The sequence below is a fragment of the Epinephelus fuscoguttatus genome, linkage group LG11 (genome assembly GCF_011397635.1).
Source record: "Epinephelus fuscoguttatus linkage group LG11, E.fuscoguttatus.final_Chr_v1".
NCBI lineage: Eukaryota > Metazoa > Chordata > Actinopteri > Perciformes > Serranidae > Epinephelus > Epinephelus fuscoguttatus.
Genome location: NC_064762.1, coordinates 31292604 through 31313154, shown reverse-complemented (window position 1 = coordinate 31313154; position 20551 = coordinate 31292604). Strand labels below are relative to the sequence as shown.

Below are 20551 nucleotides of genomic sequence, written 5' to 3'. Positions count from 1 at the left end.
CACTGCGTCAATATCACTCACACTAAATCCAAACCCAAAGTAAGCTGGTGTGATGGTGAACAGGAACATTGGTGACAATCAATAATGGTTATCAACAGAAATTAATGCTCAATAAGGACTCTGGTCTTTGGTCACCATATGCTGCTTGTTCACTGCACCAAAAAGCCAACCAATCAATTGATAAATGTCTGAGCTTTAACAGCACACAACACACGAAGTCATATGTGCATCAGGACACATATGGCTTGACCCTAACTGTAACTTTTTGATGGGTTTTTCAGACTTATCAATGACAGCAGCTGATCAGATTCTGTTATCACTAGCCCTTTAAGATCTATAAAATATTCTCTCAGTCAGCTGATGGCATGAACACGCTGGCTCGCCTGAGGCAGCCCAGATGTTTGAGGCATCGTGACGCTCAGAGCCAATAAAAACATCTGCAGCCAACCTGACATCACACCTGTCGACTGACTGCACTGTAAAAAGAAACATACATTCACCTTAACAAAAGATGACACCTGACAGAGGTCATATCAAGTTTCAGGTCAACTTTCAGATCATTTGGAAGTCAAATGATCAGATACGTAAAGTTTAGTTTAGTTAGACCTTTGTTGGAGTGACACAGGCAGAATCTGTCTGTTTATCTGACAAAACAAACTTGTGAGTCTATCTTCAGTTCACCAAGTACCCAAAGAAATAATTAAAAATCAAAACCTTTTATACTGAAATACTGAAGAAATAACTCTCTGTAACAAGGAGACTTGTTTTTTTCTGTAGCACTTCTTACAACACAAGGGCCCTCAGATATCTATGCTACATGCAGGGCTCCACTGTTAACTAAGCAATCTAAACAGCATGACTCTGTTCTTAAAAATCAGATAATAAAGCAGGGCAGTTTGAAGGTGCCTCCTGCTCCACTGAATGAGTCTCAGGTGGAAAACTGATCATCTGACAGCCAACGGAAACTGCTGCAGGAACAAAACTGCAACGGCTCTTCCTCTACTGTGTTTGAATGTGTGTGCGCGTGTTTGTGTGTGTGTCAGGGGAAGGGTGGGGGGTCTTTCTGACAGGTGGGAGGGGTGACATCTGTTTCCTGCTCCACACAAGAGTGCAGTAAATCCAACTCTGTGCTGCAAAAAATATCCACAAAAACGTCCCTTGACCTTCCATTGAGTCTGACAGGAAAACTCTCCCTAAAGAGCTTGAGCTGCTGCTAATGAAAGATCTATTCAGTGCAGTCTGATGTCATGTCCAAGTTCTGTACTTGGATCTCATACTGACACACTCAATAGTTCCATTCGCTGAAGAAGGTCAAAAAGCCCTGGAAAAAGCTAGTAAGTGAACCTTGAATTTAGAAGATTTTGATACAGATGAGGAAAGGTTTATCAGGTTTTTCTAACTTCGTTCACAAGTCAGTGATCATCAGTCGAGTCACCTTCACGATACTCATCCACACTGGGGTTTGACTTGAAGCGCTTTAGTGACCTGGCATTTCTGTGAAGTCAATGATATCAGCGTTTATTAAATGCAGCATTGGGATTAACGTGTTACAAGGTATAATGCATTACTATAATTCTACTACATTTGGCGGAAACTAATGATGTAACTAAATACTTTTTAAGATAAATTACTTGATTACAATTACTGAAATTTAAATGGGCTCGTTACTTGTTACTTTTGTCTTGAACATAGCTGACAAGCACAGCCTATTCCTCAGATTTCTTCACTGTAATTATCAAGTGCCACCCATAGTGATGTGTTGCTCAGGTATGCTGCCCTCAGTCCCTCTGTCTTGTTCAGTGTGTGTGTCTGTGTTTGTGTTTGTGTGTGTGTCTGTGTTTGAGACAGACAAAGGCAGGGGAAAAGTAGGTGGAAGGTGGACTATTGCATGCCATGTTTCTGTAAGTTATTGCTAAGTTAACATTATTCAGAATGCTGCAGACCTGCAGGACGTCCGGTGCATCACTTGTTACCCAACCTTAGGACGTCACAATACATGTAATGACTAAGTCAATCTTCTTAAGAATTTTTTTCTGACTTGCTTTCCTGGAAATATGAAAGAATAAACATCAGTGTTCATAATTAGATAAAAGTAACTTTTATTACTCTCATTTCATTAGGCCTTATCGCGATAAAAAAAAAATACTGACAAATGTCTGAGAAACAGTTATTACTTCATTTTATTCTCCAAAGAATATTGAAAACTGACTTGTGGAGTTTGTTTTAAAGGCCTGTCCAGGCTGCAATAAATAGGCCTATCAAAATTTATCATGTTTGCAATGCATTATTTTTCCTCATAGTGATAATGGGTACATTCATACAGTATCTCACATAAGTGAGTACACCCCTCCCATTTTTGCAAATATTTCATTATATCTTTTCATGGGACAACACTATAGAAATGACACTCTGATTTAACTTAAAGTAGTCAGTGTACAGCTTGTATAGTAGTATAGATTTGTCAATATTTTGTGTGCCAACCATTATTATCTAGCACTGCCTTAACCCTTTTGGCCATGGAATTCACCAGAACTCACAGGTTGCTTCAGGAATCCTCTCCCACTCCTCCATGATGACATCATGGAGCAGATGGATGTGAAGACACCTTGCGCTACCCCACCTTCAGCTTGAGGATGCCCCACAGGTGCACAGGTGAGTTTAGGGCTGGATGCATACTTGGCCAGTCCATCACCTTCACCTTCAGCTTCCTCAGCAAGGCAGTTGTCATCTTCCAGGTGTGTTTTGGGTCATTATCATGTTGGAAAACTGCATTGTGGCTCAGTTTCCAAAGAGGGGTGATTATGCTCTGCTTGGAATTCACTCATGCAGCCCCAAACCATGATCCTGCCACCACTATACTTGACTGTAAGCATGGGACAGTTGTCTTGGTGCTCTTTCAGCATGTGTGGCACCTTGGTGAAGAGCACCAAGACAACTGTCCAATGCTTACAGTCAAGTATAGTGGTGGCAGCATCATGGTTTGGGGCTGCATGCTGCCGGCTCTGGGGAGCTCGGTTCATTTAGGGAAACATGAATTCCAAGCAGAGCATGATCACTCCTCTTCAGAAACTGAGCTGCAAGTTTTCATTATCAAGTTTTCCAACATGATAATGACCCAAAACACACCTAGAAGATGACAACTGCCTTGCTGAGGAAGCTGAAGGTGAAGGTGATGGACTGGCCAAGTATGTATCCAGCACTAAACTCACCTGTGGGCCATCCTCAAGCTGAAGGTGGGGTAGCGCAAGGTGTCTTCACATCCATCTGCTCCATGATGTCATCATGATGTCATCATGGAGGAGTGGGAGAGGATTCCCGAAGCAACCTGTGAGCTCTGGTGAATTCCATGGCCAAAAGGGTTAAGGCAGTGCTAGATAATAATGGTTGGCACACAAATATTGACACTTTAGGCACAATTTGGACATGTTCACTGTGGGGTGTACTCACTTATGTTGCCAGCTGTTTAGATGTTGATGGCTGTGTTTTGAGTAATTTTCAGAGGAAGGTAAATCTATACTACTATACAAGCTGTACACTGACTACTTTAAGTTATATCAAAGTGTCATTTCTATAGTGTTGTCCCATGACAAGATATAATGATATTTGCAAAAATGGGAACTGTAACTAATAACTAAGTTTCAGTAACTTGAGCAGCACTGATTTACTTTTATGATTTTCAACAAGCTTTAAACAATGTGGCTAGTATAAATAAACTGAGGACACAACTTTGAGCCTTAATAAAAAGTAAACAGGTGAGTTATAAAAAATAATTAATCCTGTACAGTTGAAATTAGGTGTAGAGATAAAAACTGTTTTTGTTTCAGGCTGTAAACAGTTTATTTCTGCTATAAAGTTGGGCATCTCAACATGGGGGTCTATGGGGATTGACTGGCTTCTGGAGCCAGCCTCTAATGGCTATTCAAAGAAAGACAGATTTTGGCACTTCTGTATCGGCTTCAATTTTCAACCCCAGAGGTTGCCACTTGTCTCAAACAGACGAGTTTGCATTGCATCACCTACCAGCAGGAGCATTTATTGGTCCAGTGTGGTGCAGTGCATTCTGGTGGTTGCAGGATTTCTACCTTGTGAGCAGAAGCGAATGACACAGTCCTTTTTCTGTTTTCTCTGGTTATGTTGCACCAATTTCAAAAGTATTTGCATCTTTCTCCTGCATAGACAGCCTAGTTTAATGAAAAGACTGTCTGTCTAGTGGTAAAAAACTTATTTAAATGTCATTTACCCAGTTTGTTGAAAAGAGAGAGCATGTGAATGGACAGAAGGAGAGAGGTGAAACTGAACATTAATCTTCATTAAATTTGCAACAATCGGTAGTCACAATTAAAAACGCAGACACAGAATCCTGTCATGTGAAGTAAATAATCAAAACTGGTCCCTTTGGAAGTATATATTGTGTTAATGTAGGATATGGGTCATTGTTTCCATGGCCTTTAACCTTTAGGCTATTTGGCAATATTTTAGTGTAATTCTGTGTCATGCCATGGTCCACAGACATGCAGGTCTGCACTCTGGACCAGTTGGAACCACTTGGGAACCACTGACCTAAAGTAAAGTACAGACCTGACTACTTGTACAGTACAGTAAGAACCAGAGGACCGTTAGATCGAGTCCATCTGCCTCATTTCAAGATAATGTCACCAGTTTCACTTGCAGCAAGTTGAGTCATATCAGACACAAACTTATCTCACCCTATTAGCACATTTTCACACACTGATTAAATGACTGACAACTTCTGGGCAAGTCCCACACTGCAAAAAATGCCCCATATAACCATCATTCATTCTTACACCTAAAATAGGGTGTAAGATTTTAGGAGGTGTTTCCCTAAAGTGATCTGCATCTGTTCATAATGTCCAGATTCCTTTAGATGTTTGAAGTGAACTTTTTAAGCCATTTCCCTTGTAATAAACAAATAAAGTTATCTGCCACATGTCAGATAAACTGACTTTAATGACCCTGGAGTAATGCTGATAATGGTGGATTTAAGAATAAATGATTCACTAAGCTTTAAACAGCAGTAGTATGTCTGATAACTGTCTCTGTGCTCCTTTTATTTTCACTGTTTGTCAGCGGTGACAGCAGAGTGTCAGGCTCCATTTAAAAAAAAGGCTGCTGGATCCCATTCAGTTCAGTTACACCATGAAACCTCAGCGCTGACTGTAAATCCTCCTTTTCACTGTGACACAGACAGTCAGAGCTCATAAACAGCTGACTGTGGGGCTCTGACTGCAGGTCAACACTTTTACTGGTTTGAACAAGAGCTGTTTGACAAGAAATGTTTGGCTCTTGTCAGGATGTGTTGGCTGCAGCTGAGGTCAAATACTTACAACATTTAAAAACACGAGGGCATTTTGTGAAATTCCTCATTTAATGTGGAACTTTTTTTCATTTTGCCATGTTATATCTTAAATGCGGTTGTTCATGTTTTAATTCTTTGAAGACAATCTGTGACAGACCGTTTTCAGATAATTTAGTTGGTTTGAAGGAGTATAGCTTGTACTGTTTTTAACATGTATTAGAAACACATCAACATTTGGAGGACATCCGGTGATATTCAACATAATTTAGTTTCAGTTTGAACAATGAAACAAAACATTTTAAATACATTCACAAATACTTAGTTTGCTGCAAAAACCTTTGGCACATTATGTTTTTTCTTTTTACAGTGTAGCAGTATTAAAGCCAGCAGTGTGGGCGTGTTGCCAGATCTGATAAAGATTTAACAGAGTGCATTTTATTTACATCAGCACATTCTCTTGCATGAGAGCCAGGACCAGTATAAACTAATGCTATCAGACATGTGATGGACACGGACCTACTTCATGAGCCGGATGCTTAGTTTTGACGTAGTCACACATTTAGAAAAGTTGTTGTTGCTCTCAAACTGTTGTCAGTGGGAGAGGTGATATGTACCATGAAAAAGCTGTGTTGTTTGTGATGTGTATGCATGTACTCATCTCTGTCCACAGGGGGGGAAAAGATAATGTTCTTTTACTTTCCACTGGGTATAATGTGACCACAGACCTGCAGGTTTGGTAAACATCACCATACTGACTGCAGGCTACTGATGTTACAGCATTTCTGGTGGCTTCTGAGGTCTAAAACAATCAGATAACTTACTGCAACTTGAGGTCAGCAGTGTGTGTGAAGCTGCTTTGTGGTGTAACAGAACACAGATGTTTGGGTTTGGTACAGGACTAATAATAACTCCTGTCTATGTCTCAGTGTGTGGTGAACAGAACTTTGAGATTCACCTACAAAGCTGTGGCAGTTTGTTGGTCGTTGAGTGTTAGCTAAATCATACTTGTCGTGTGTACCCTGCCCATACAGGTAGAATCATCGGGACAATGTACAGCGTTGAAGAAAGAGCAGTGGATCGGACAAAAATCGTACGTAGACATTGTTGAAGCCAAGTCATGTGACAGTATTTGTCTGTAAACAGCTACATTAAACATATGAATTCATTAGTGATGACACTGCAGAAAGAGTCTGTAGCAGAGTGAGTCACACAAGCAGCCTTTGACTGCAGATTCAAACAAAGACAAAGAAACTATCACCAGCCGCAGGAGTTTTCATCCCTGTGGATCTGGCTGCTGTTCTAGAGCACATAGAGTTAAGCATGATTTAACCCTTTGCGCTGACTGCAGCATTTTATGTCTCTCTACTTAGTGTCAGAGTCAAATTATGCACATACTGTTAGATTAAAATGATGCTTCATATGACTTAAGATCTTGCGTCATAACCCTCCTTAGGACCATTACGCCATGAAGGTGCTGTAAAACCTAGAGTTTTTCAAGCACTGACTGAAACACCCATAAATCTGATTAGAAATCACAGAACAAAGACGCTGCTTATAAATGCAGCACTTGCCTGAGAACAATAACGTTTTTAACTTTTCTTCAGTATCATAAGTAATCCAGTAATAGTTGTCTGTTTCCATGGTTACAGTGCAAACAGGAACTGCCTATAGCTACTTCAGCGTGGCTTTTCATAGTCTAAATTGACTAGAAGGTACACAATTATCTGCTTGAAAAAAAGTTGTAGCCCACGGCTCACTCACTGTCTCCATGGCAACATTATACATACACAAACATACATACTGAACTGTGAGGTTTAGTTTGATGTTACCCCACTGATATTCATCCTAAAGAAAGACTCTGACAAGGATGGAGTTTGTTCGAAGACGTCACTGGTTACTGACCAGTGCGCAGAGCAGATCCACGGCCTCTAGCACCAGCTCCTGGTGTCCGACCCGCGACATGCCCAGAGACAGCAGCTCCTGGTGGGACATCCTGAGCAGCTTCTCCCCGTCCACCTGCTGCCCCTGGAAGGACGGGATGTACTGCTGCAGGCTGTCATCCAGACCTGAAGGGACAGACAGAGACACATCACACTGAGAGGGGACACCAAAGGAAGAGTAAAGTGAGAGATACGACTTTTGGAAAGCACTTGAGAGGCAGGGTACACCCTGGACAGGTCGCCAGACTATCACAGGAGAGACAGACAACCATTCACGCTCATGTTCACATCTACGGCCAATTTAGAGTCACCAATCAACCTGCATGTCTTTGGACTGTGGGAGGAAGCCAGAGCACCCAGAGGAAACCCACCCTGACGCCCCCACCCTGTATTCGAACCAGGTACCCTCTTGCTGTGAGGCAATAATGCTAACAACTGCACCACCATGCCACCCTTATTTCAATAAGCAAAAGAACATATTCATAGAGAGGATGAAGATGACAAGCTCTGCACACGTGTGAGAGAGTAAACGATACTAAGACAGAGTTTTCTTTCAGCAGCTGAGTTTCAGTGGAGGCCTGTTATGATCCATTCAAGTTTGACAGCAAACAAAGCTGCTGAGTCAACACCGACTTATTGACTCTTCCTGCTGATCCATCACAGCTTTTACACCACCCTGCCACCTCACCACGCCTCCCCTCAGGATCACTCTGGGTTTAGACAGACAGTCCTACACAAAGAAGGTCCCGGGTTTGATCCTTCTCATTTATCACCATCAACTCTGTATATTTTTTAATTTGCTGTATGTAGCTCTTGTTTGGGGGTCAAGAAACTTCATGAAGTTTACAAAAATGCCAAAACTAATCTTCATCAGAGATAACTGAAATCCAAATGACACTTGGATGGAAATATCCAAAATTCGACTTCTTCATTTATTCAGCATCAATGCAACCTTCAATCCCCATGACATCATGTGACTTTGAGCAAGACGCCATCAGCTCCAGAGGCGCCACTCTCTGCCCAACCCTGAACTCTGACCTGTGACCTCTCTGTGAAAGGCAGCAGCGGGAGACGAGATAAAAGAGTTCTCACCGCTGGATCAATGGAAGAGCATCAACCAGCATCCACCACACAATTCTACTGACACACATCAGTACAAGCAGACAGTGTGTTCACCTCGGTGAGAATTAGCATGTGTTTGGTTTGTAAATGGCCGAGACACTGAAGATTGTGTAAAATTCATAAAATATTTTGCATCTTTGTTTACATTGTAGCAGGTCACATTAGTGATTAGAACAAGAATTCATCTTAACTAATATGATTAATGTCTTCAGAAACATATTTCATTGCTCTGTTTAGCTGTAATATCAGATTTGCAGCAAATGCTACAGCCCTTTTTCTCTGTTAACTAGGTATTTGTGTTTTTCTACTACACTGACAGCCTTGTCTTATGAAAAGACCACCTTTCCAGCATTGAAAAACTTCTTTAATTGTAAAATCTGCTCTATTTATAGTAGCCTCAGGTTCACTAATTCTTATTGTAATGCTTTAAAACAGAGGTTTTCAGAGGTTTTGGATGAAAGAGAGACGGAGCAGGAACCCCCTATGACTTTAATTACAAAACGTCACATCCCACCTTGAGTATATCCAATCAGCACCAAGTAATCCCCAAGCCCTAGCCAGGAGTTTCTCGGGGCCGTTCTGAGTACCTACTCCGAGGCAGGGACTTGTTTAGCCCCTGTAAAAGTTCCGGAACTCTGTCCTTCGGGGGTGGTTCCTGCGGTGGAGACACGCACCAACAGCCCCAGCCCCATAAAATTACCCCGAAGTTCCTACGGTGGAAATGGGCCTATATACTGTATAAAACAAGGGCAGCCTAAAGCATGTATATATACACATACCTTTTTATGGTGCATACAGGTCTAAGCTATTAAAATAATTATTGTCAGATTCACATATCTATACATCATGTTTGTTTCTGAAGTGAACTAAAATGCATGCTAGTTTGAGAGAGCTTTTGCACTACCGTGTCCACCAAATGGCAGATGTTGTGAAGTTCTTAGCAGCAGGCTGGATCAGTTGGCCAACAAAATGCCTGAGCTGGTGTGAACAGTGGAGAAGAAAACAATTGCCCCTGCATGTGGTCATTAAAGTGTCCCGAAGAAACTCTATGACTCCAGTTTGTCTTCAGATGGACATGCAGGACGACAGATGGCCGACAGTCACACTGACAGCAGGGAGGAAACATTCCTCTTTAACTAACTGCTGATGTGACACCTCTGTGTTGTCGCCAGCCCACACCTCTGATCACAATGAAGAGCAAAATGCCTTTATGTTTGAGAGTTAAAACCATGCAGGGTAACAAATGAACCTTTTTAATGAAGCAATTTTGGCTCTTAGTTTTGTGAAATTTTGATCTTCGGCAGACGGACTAAGAAATCTACATTAGTGAACTGATTGATTAGCACACGATCATTAATGTCATCTATAAAGCAAGAGGCCCAGACATTCTCTGTTTCTGGCTCCTCAAATGTGAATCTTGATGCTTTTGTGTTTCTTATACACTTATTCTGGGGTTGTGGACCATTGGTCAGACAAATTAAGACATCAGAATCACCCCAGGCTCTGGGAAGTTGTGATTGCCTGACATTTTATGAACGTACAAATGTCATTTTCTTCTCAAAACAGTAACAAAAGACGAAGCAATGCCGTCAATGCAGTCACTTCCTCTAGGTTAAATTCCTTCAGTGTTTATTGTTCAGGGGTTTTAGCGGGAGCCGAATTATTCACAGAGGTCTCCTCTAGTACAAAACAAACTGACCCCGTCATTTTAACTGTAAAAACACAAAATAAAGCAGTTTCACAACAAAAAACAGTGTTTCTCCAATGCAGTTTGGCACAGCAGGGACTGGAGCCGAGCTGCCGCTAACGTTTGCTCAACTTGTTTCTTTGATAACGTAAGATCCAGGCCACCAATGACTAAAATCTGTTAAAACATACAGTTAAAAATGACCAAGATCTAAATAAAAATGTGGCTTCAAACTAAATAAAAAATCAGTTTATGACAGTTTCTGTCAGACAACCACAACACTGACACATGCACAAAGAAGTTATGATGCCACTGACTGGCGATGGTGACTAAATGACACAGCCCTTGATTAAAACTACAGATTTCTCTGGGTTTGAATACTGTTGTAAATGTTTGGGATTAAGTAAGTGCACATGTTAAAACAATTTGGAACATTGGTCAAGCTGTTTTTGGACATTCTCTTGTGGAAAAGTTATTCACTGTTCCTTCATTTTCACTGATTTTTTGGCAGCAATAATGCATGTTTAAATATTGTTTTCTTAATCTCAATAAAATCTTTATGTCAGCTTTGTCACATATAATGCAAAAAGGCAAGATGTCATGACGACTAACAAATAAAAGGGGGAACAAATGACTGCATATTAATATCAACAGCCCTGAGTTTACACACTAAAGATCTCCTTCTTCACTAGCTTGTTTTGGATTCTACTCCAGCTGAGCTGCTGCAACAAACTTGACACAAGTCAGCAAACATGTTCTGCTCCTACATGTCGATGGAAAGACGCCCAGATGCAAACTTTCATGATATTCCAAAACTTCCTCAGAGAAATATTCAAACTCCCTGCCTTAAACACACCCCTCTAAACTCCACAGCAGAAGGTTTGATGCTCAAAATATGAACACATTTCAAACAAAACTCCTTTCACTGTTTTGTCAAAGTCGGACAGCAGCTGGTGAGAGTTTGTGGTCATCAGGAATGTGTTGGCGACAGCCTGGATCACATTACTGACACCCGAGGAGGCCGATAATCTCTCAGCGGCACAGCAGGGTCGGCTAAATGTCACGCGACAGCCAAATCACCTGCTAATGAAAGCATGACAATGCTGGGCCAAACCTCCCTGCCTGTCCAAATTCACCAGCTTCAACTGTTTGCTCAAGTCATGGCAGTCCATCTTATTTCTTTAAACAAATGAAAGCATACTCTCTCGTAGATATGTTTTCAATTGGGTGAAAAAAAAAAACACAAGGTAAAGATGTACATTTACACTTTGGGATAACCTGAAATATAAAATAAATATGTTTTCTGAGTCCAGCGCCAACATCCAGAGCTGGATCCAGTGTTCTCGTGAGAAATAAAATGTCATTAATTTATGTGACAGTTGAAACATTTTTCTCATTCCACATTTTGAACATTGCAGTTGGGTTTGGCGCTCGGCCCGCACTGTTGGAAATCGGCTTCAAACGGCTGGCAGGCGGCTGAGAACGAGCAGGATCACCACACTGAAATACTGCTGAGCGGTTTGTGTTGTTGGCTCCAGAGATGCTTCTCAAGCAGCAGGATTAATGAAACGCAGCAAACTGTGGCCATGCGCAAGAACACTGCAAAAACTACTGACAAGTCATGTGACATTAAGGTGGTTGAAATAAACTTCAATTATAAACTCGATACTGGATATCAGAAACTGTACTAATGTGTATTAAATGTTGTTTTGCACAGCTTTATCTAGTCATAGTCAAAGTTGAGCTGCACTGTAAATCTTTGAAAACATCCTATTACTCTATTATTTTCTTATCTACTGAATATAGGCTAAACAAATATTTAAGAAGTGTGTTTTTACAGTGTATATTGAGATCAGGTTCAGACTCAGATGATGAAATATTTATTACTTGATCTATCTGAGAGGGAGGTGGGCCAAACAAGCTAAAGCACACTCACTGCTTCCTTCGCCTCGCTCAGATAAAGACACCAACTCTCCATCCTGAAGCCACATCAACATTTATTTGAACAAATTTAGGGTCCCTACAATATTTCAGCCTTTTACTAAATCTACATTTGATGATTTACTAACTAATATGAAAACACCAAAACAGTGTGTGAGTCTCAATACTTTCTGTGCCCCTCATTTCCCATTGGTTTTTTGTAAAGATGTTTTTAATCAAACAAACAGGAAGAGGTAGTGCATTTGTTGGGGACTATTTTGAGCAGCGGATTAATCCACATTTGGGGTCCTATCCTAAACCTCGCGCAAAGCAGCACACAGTGCAGCACAACTGTCATTGCTAGTTTCAGACAAACTCAGCTGTCATTTCCCTGGCCGACATTGTGCAAGCTGCAAATGAGCCCATCTGTGCGCCCATGGACATGTAGGTCTTAGAATGAGGTGTGGTCAGGTGCATTGTTGGTGTATTGCTATTTTGAGACAGGTGAAAGCAATTGTGCCACTGACCAACAAAAACCTGGTCTAAAATCAGAATTGCATAGAATGTTCCTGCTATTCAAAGGGTGTATTATTCAGATAGTAAGATGCATACACGGGCAGGTTCACAACATGTTCTGCCTATTACACAAATAGGGATTTGCCAAATCCGCCATGTGAATAGCAGTGCGCCAGGTGCAGGCTTTAGCTTTAAAAATGACACTGATTGGCTGAATTCATGTTACACCCAAAACACATCTATGATTAATTAAGAGACTGATTAAAACCCCTTTGCCCCTTGCATATTTATTTGCACCCAGATAATGCGCCATTAAACGAGCAAAAGTGTTTGAATACACTGTAAATGGTGTTTAACTCATCAAAATAGGGCCCTTGGTGCTTTGGTGTGTATGGGGCAGTAGGACAGTGTATGTGACATTGAGCCAAAATAAACTACAGTGTGTGTGTTAATGGTAATAAAGGAACATGTCACCCAGTGCAACAGTGTTCCTCCTTGATGTGTTTTTAATAGTTTTTGGACAACAATGAAGCTGTATGGCACAGAGGAAGAAGATATATCAGGCTTCGATACACACACACACACACACACACACACACACACACACATTATACTTGTCAGCAGATACATTCATTCTTAGTTTTGGTCTTTTTATGGGATTTAGTGACAATAAGAAAATGTCTTTGAATCTGCATAAAATTCTCTCTTATATTCATCTGTTACCAGGCCTTGTGTTAAGCAGCAAAGCCATTACCAACCTTTTCTGATCTACCATGAATCTTAATCTAATCAGCTGTGAGGTCACAGCACGGTTCACAAGAGAAAACGGCCTGTTTTAATCTTTGCTCTTTGTAAAGCACTTTGAAACTGACCTGTTTGTTGACAGAATAAATTTGACTCTACATGAAAGCACACCGGAGACAACCGAAAGAGCACAGAACCTCTTTCTCATAGACAACTTTCTCACTGACTTCCTGTAAAAATCGTTAAATGCTGAGTCTCCAAACTATGCTTTTGCGCTTCTTGGTAATACTGACAATATATTGAGATAAAGCTCATAACTGATAAATTATTCCTCATGTAAGTAATAAAACGTGTCATGATTTTAGGAAAGGTGCAAGGAGAAACTGAAGATTTTCAGACTTTAAATGAACCTGTAGCAGTGCATTTGAAGAAGCACCAGTCTCTGTAGTTTACTTTAGTCACAGATGTAAGAAAAGTTCATTTCTCTGTCCGTGGTCTCATCTCTGACCAGTCTTATATTTGCTGACAACTCAGGGCCTCTGCCCTCCTGTCAGTCATCTACTGGTGGGAAACTCTGTGTGTACCAACTGGCAGCAGCAGCAGCTCACGGTGGGAAAGGTTTACTTCTTACTGCGACGACAAAACCGCCGGTTCACCTCCAAAACCATCACACACAGTCACTGCTCTACCCAGCTAATGCTCAGCTACCCACTAAGAAAACAAACTTTACCAACCACAACTGACTGATGATTGGTTTACAGTGTTTCCTCACATGGGTCAAATCAGACAGAGCTTTTTTAAATCTTAGATGTTCAGACTTTATCTATTTGCTTGTATGTACCCCCTATCAAAAAGATGGGAGGCCATTTTAAGAGTACATTATCTTTAGAAATATAACTCCTAGAGCCATGAATTTTGGTAGGCACACAGACAACCTAGTGCACAACAGATCCACATGACCGAAAGGCACAAGCAGATGTCATATTTTTTCATTACTGGCCCTTGAAAATGAAAAAAAAAAGCAAAATGGGTGGTCATGGGGTCCCAGGCAGTCCCCCAAAAAAGATGGACATTTCCATATTTCCTGCTAAGAATACAATGGCTTTCCTATAAAGATGTTTTTTAGGCTGCAAAAATGAGAAAATTCTCAGGAGCAAATAACTATGCAATTCTCTAAATAAAAAAAAAATACTTTACAGAATTTATACTGGTCTCAAATAATATGAACAAAACCTCTTCCTGATTCGACATGGATTTACCCTCCGATCTGACATCAGCCAATAACAGAAAATCCTGCAACCAGTAAAAGTCATTACTCTTGGATTTATTTTTGCAGCTTATTTTTAGACATTGAGTGAAAATCTCTGATGCATCAATTCTCTACAACTTTGAACTTATCTTTCAGTAACCTAGTTTGATGACAGGCTTACAGTTTAAACTGTCTCCTAAATTCCTGGCCTGACAGTGACTCCAAGTATTTACAAGGCGTGCTGATGATAAAGTGGGTTAGCCCATCCGGCTGCAGTCAAACACGTGAGGAACTTAGTAAAAAGAGCTGCAGGTGAAACTCCAGCTGCTCATAAACAGTCCAGTTAATCATTTGTCAGAAAGATCAAAACAAACAAGATGTTCAGCCTCGTTTTACAGGGCGCTTCGACAACAAGGCCCACCTCGAAATACACAAATCTCTCTTGCTGACATGGAGCAGCCCAGTCACCAGAAGAAAATGCTGGCATTGTACATTTCTGTGAACCACGAATATGTTACATTTGTACCTTTCATACATATCATACTGATGTTTCTGAAGTGGTGTGGCATATGACTTTGTCACCTGGAGGTGGAAGAGATGGTGGATGGCGTAACGCTTAGGCAAGATGCCTGCAAAGCTGCAGAGCACTGTTCAAGAGACAAACAAACAACAAAACCAGTTGTGATTTGGCGAGCCATTGCTGTGTTTCCAGCGGCTTTATAGCCACCAAACATGGTTGTTTTGTAGCGACTAGTTGCTGTGCTTCCAGCAGCTCTTTAGGCATGAAAAGTTTTTTTTTTTTTTAAAACTAAGACATCGCTGCATTTCCTGCCGGGACAGCTGCACAAAAAGTGTTGATTTTTACCAAGACATTGATGTTTTCCCTCCAGGGAAAATTTGAAAGATGTCTGTCATATTCATTAAGGCAGAAATGTGGGAAAAGTGCCAAAGCTACGGTTGCATCTAAACTGAGCTCCAGATTTGATCTATCTTCTTGATAACGTTTAGCTTTGTGAAATTGTTCCTGTTGAACTCTACATCACTTGTTCATTACAACAAATGGCACGCGTTGTGTTGTCGAAGCACAAAGACGGAGTTCGGACCCGACACTCCCCAGCTGGGGGCAACAAAAGGAATATTTACCCCACCTCCATCACAACAGGACGAGGGTGGAGAGGAAAAGTGGCAAAAGAGCACTGAGGCTATTCATAGCTTCACTGGGCCTCTGTCAAACCCTTCACTACAGCACACACACGCACACTGGCCATTCATCTCATTGGTACGAGGCAGCAGAGGGAACACACACACTGTTGAACAAACACTATTCAAAAGGAAAAAGGATTTCCTTGAGCGTTGTGCAGATTTGTGCTAAGAAGTCTTATCAAATCAAACAAACAGGAATTGTGGGAGTTCATTCTGTGCAAAGCAGAGCTGAGCTGGGATCTCTCTTCAACCAGTAACAGCCAGACACTGGTGCAGAAGTACCAGTATGGAAGGTCTATACTGCCACAATGAAAATGTATGTCTAACTGGTAGGACACAGTAGTATTCACTGTTTTTTCTGAATCGCATATTCTGCATTTTCATTACCGATACACAACCCAATCATCGGTTTAATGCCATTCCACTGGTTGACTGTTGGTGGCCGTAATTTGCAAAGAAACGTAGCAATGTGCCAACAGAGAAAGGCAACCAGAAGACTATGGGCTCAGAAACGTGGATATAAATATTAGGGATGCACAATAATATCGGCACATCATTGGTAACGGTCGACATTGGCTTTAAAATGAAATATCATAGAATGCTGATAATATTGGCATGGCGTCGGTATCAGCCCGCAATGGCCCACCTGCTTTTTCTTACTTTGCAAAATGAATAAATATTACATACACTGAGAAGAATTGTATTTCAAGTCTCCATCTGCTGTGGATATATCAATATCAGTGTTGGTTATCGACCATTTGAGTTGTTACATATTGGCACATTGGATGTTGGCAAAAAAATCCAATATCGTGCAATCACTGCATGATTTAAACATAACCACTTTGGGGTTTTTTTTAACAACAAAACACACACACAGCACCTTTAACAAGTGCTTGTTAATATGCTAATATTTAGCAAGCTAATGTGGCACTCTTTAGCACGTTAACGTTAGAAGTTCAGTCATTAGTTTCAAAGGTATCCTGTCATAACCTGAAGTGTTGGAGAAGTAGAAATGTTGACCCGATGGTCCTAAATGAAATGACAGGCGGCAGACATTTACCCTCTGGGGATCACGAATGTCTGTACCACCATTTTTGGGAATCCATCCAAAAGCAATAAAATGAGGGGACGTTCTTTGTTGGAACACATCCCGCTGTTACATCACTATTCTGTTGTATCATAGACAGAGACCAGTTCTGCAGGTTTTAGTCATAATTCATCATTATTTATGAGGTTCAGGTGATGGAGCCGTTAGCTCTGACGCAAGTTGAGCAAATCTCCCAATCTGCTTAACTGGGATCCGTTAATAAGGCTGATGATATTACTGACTAGCACAGCTCAGTTCCTACAGAATCCACCAATGTATGTCACACAGATATCAGCAGGAACATGGGAAGGTTTTTATGTTTTTAATGAATAATCATATTATTTTATTTAGGAAAAATAATTCCTCTTTCAGCCTTAAATAATTATAATTAAATATAATGAATCTATTTTTTATTGTTTTTAGTTTTTACTCAGTTGCAGTCCAGAATAATTTCTTAAATGTGAATGGTATTGCTGTTGTCACAGAAATATATAATATACGGGTGTATATGGGCTGCAACTATGTCAAATCTGTTAATCTGTTGTTTTCTGGATTCATAAATCAATTGGTTGTCCTATAAAATGTCAGAAAATGAAAAAATGCCCATCACAATATCCTAAAGTTGAAGATTACGTGTTCAGATCACTTGTTTTGTCCAACCAATAGCCCAGAACTCAAAGATATTCGGTCCAAATCCAACAAAAAAAAAGGCAGCAAATTCTCACATTTCAGAAGATGGAACTGGATTGGCTTTCTTGCAACTAACCAACAAAATGATTACTGAAATAGTCAGCTCATGAACAGACTAAGTGTTTCAGTTCTACTGGGGTGAGAGTGAACATGGCTCAGGCCACTCTTCCTCCTGAACAACTTCAGTGTTGCTCACAAAGGGAGAAAGGCAGGAAGAGGCCCTCGGTGAAGAGAACCTGAATGTTTCCTCTGATTCACTCGCAGTGAAAACGTTGGGTGGGAGACCAACCGTCCATTTTTACATGCACACAATACTGGTGGTAGGGCTCTGTATCAGTACTCGAAGGTATCGAACAAAATACAGCCAATTACCAAGTAAAACTTCTCCAGTCAGATGACACCTGTGTTCAATCCTTTTTGTGCCAAGATCTAGCATAAAAAATGACTATTTGTATGGCTTTGCTTTGCTCCCAGCTTTTTAGATTTAGATTTTAACCCCCAGCTCTGGTAGTGTAAAAGCCTTGTTCTGCCTGCTGGACTACATCAGGCCAGGATGATGACGTTCTCAGGTGAGAGTGGTTCTCCTCCCACTGAGCAAACAACCAGCCGTCATGATCCGATGGGAACCTCGTCACGTGACGCTCAAATCCTCCTCATCAGATCAAAGCCAAAGAGTTTCTGTTATCTTGTCTTACAGGATGAAATGTTGCTGGTTTGGTTTGGTTCCAGAGTTAAAACAACACACCTTTACACAGGAGAGGAGGCTTTGCTTTCTGTTTGTTTACATGTTAGAAGACAATGCCAGCAGCCACAAAACACACAGGACTATGGGTAGAAGACGAGAATGAGATCTGTTTCATATCATAACTTCAATTTTTTTATTTTAAAAATTTAGGTCCTTTCACGTCAGGCTCTGATACCTTAGGACAGACATTTCTTATCAGTTTTTTTTTTTGACATTGTGGAGAATAAATATTGCCCTTATTTGTTTTATCATGCAGATCATTTATGGTGAAACTGATTGTAAAGCAATTAGTTATACAGTTTATGATGGGAGGGCTCAGAGATAAAACCAGATTATAGATAACAGATGCTTTCAGCTGTGTGAGCCTCTGTAGCTAAACAAATGCACATTGTTTAGTCAAGATAATTAAAATATGTTTCTCAGTCTCTAAGACATGTGACCTTCCTTGCTTCAGAGACCAGGCAGGAAGCTCTTTGTTAGATCACATTCTTCAAACTAAAAGTATAATGGTGCTGAGATTTGGCTAAGGACTAGGATGATGGTCACAGAGTTCATGTACAAGATAATAATCTAATTTTATATGCTGTCAACTTTTCACGAAGTGGAAATAAAAACCCTGGAGGTGACCAGGGATTTGAGAGGTTTATTGATCATCAGCAATTGTTTCAATATCTGTCAAAAACATGGTGTTTTCAGTTGTTCGATAGCAAAATACCTCAGGAAGATTTGAAAGTAATCAGATTTGGTGAAAATCCAGACTATGAACTAAGAAAAAAAAATAAAAATCTTTGAAAAAGATCACAAACAGCGGGCTGGTGAGACATTTTCCAAATTACTTCAAGCATATCTTTGGTTGCCGATATGGGCAAATACCCAGTTCAACTTCTACTTAACAAAATCTAAACTACACTTCATACGTAAAACCCAACTCTCTGTGCATCCACTCAGCCATGTTTACTTCAGCACACAGCTAAATTCTTCCAATCCATCTCTTCGTTCATTGCCTTTATTTCTACACACCCCTTCATAAATAGACCTGGATGCGTCATCTTGTTTATTCAGTCTCTTACTCTCAACCAGCCTGTCATCATTTACGCTGTGATGTGACTGCACCTGCCAGACGAGCAGACAAGTATGTGCATGTGTCTGAACACGCTGAGCTCCATCCCTGAGATGTATGTGTTTACCTCCCAGCTACAGCTGTCTGATCAGTTCACTCCAAGAAATTAGAAACTGCCACATAGAGACTCCATCTGATCTGAGAGCTACAAAGTGGACTGGAATGTGTCCAAAACATTGAAAACTGACAGATATCAAAAGCTCGCACGGAATCTGTCAGATTATTTGATCATATATTAAAAGGATCTAAACCAGGAAGTTAGTAAATTGGGATTGTATTTACTTTGAAATTTAGCTTTGGAATATATTGTCAGTTGCTAAACTCCTCTAATGCAAACTGGCACTAGCCTTGGAAATCTTTGAAATGACAACGCAGCCTTTTTTCTTTTTCTAGTACAAACTGCTGTTTTTGTCTTGAGTACTTTCACAGATTCAGAATACTACCCTGCAAAAAGTGATGCAGTTTTTTTCGGAATGAGGCTGATTTTTCTGAGCTTCCGCAATGCAAATAAAGGCATCAACCAATGAGGGACAGACATCACATCACGACAACTGCAGACCTGCTGCAATGGTTGCAAATCTGAATTGCTGCCATAACAAATAGTTTGATGCTGCCAAGAATTTTGTGCTTTTGTGGTGTTTTTTTTTAAAACACACCCCTCACGGTGTAAAGGCCTTTAACTGTGCAATAATAAATATTCGAGACCCTGTGAGATTTACAAAATTTAATTTAAGATTTAAGACATGTTAATGCCAATTTGAATAGAAAATTAAGCGAGTATCATGACTAGAAAATTAAAGAAGACATCACACCAAGAACATCTCCAAGACATCCTGAATGTGAAAACAGTTCTTATCATCACTATGACTTTCCATATTTAGAGATATTCTTGATGATCAAACTTGTTTCTCAGTCTAAATTAGCACATCAGATGGACTGGCAGAATTCTGAAGTTGACCCATATTCCCTGACTTTCTCCGAAGAATTCACGGAATTCCCTGACTACCCCTGCAACTGCTATGATATCCCAGGATTATTTCAGGAATTTGAACGGAGCATTTGTGGTGTTTGTGGTCAGCTGGAGCGGCTCGGTGACAGCCAGCCTGTGGGAACCAACTCCAGATCAAACAGGAAGATTTTAATGAGGGCGGCTGAACCTCCCATGAAAAGAACCTGTTGCTTGAGTCGTAGGATGGGAGTAAACACACACA

The 20551-nt window shown here is 40.6% G+C and overlaps 1 protein-coding gene across 1 annotated transcript in view; it reads right to left on the bottom strand.

Annotated features, from left to right (window-relative positions):
- cnksr3 (cnksr family member 3) overlaps positions 1-20551 on the bottom strand; it is a 52230-nt gene that overhangs the window by 28537 nt on the left and 3142 nt on the right. The window contains exon 2 of the mRNA XM_049590991.1: positions 7220-7383. Within this exon, the coding sequence (XP_049446948.1) occupies positions 7220-7383 (164 nt within the window). The remainder of the gene's footprint in view (positions 1-7219; positions 7384-20551) is intronic.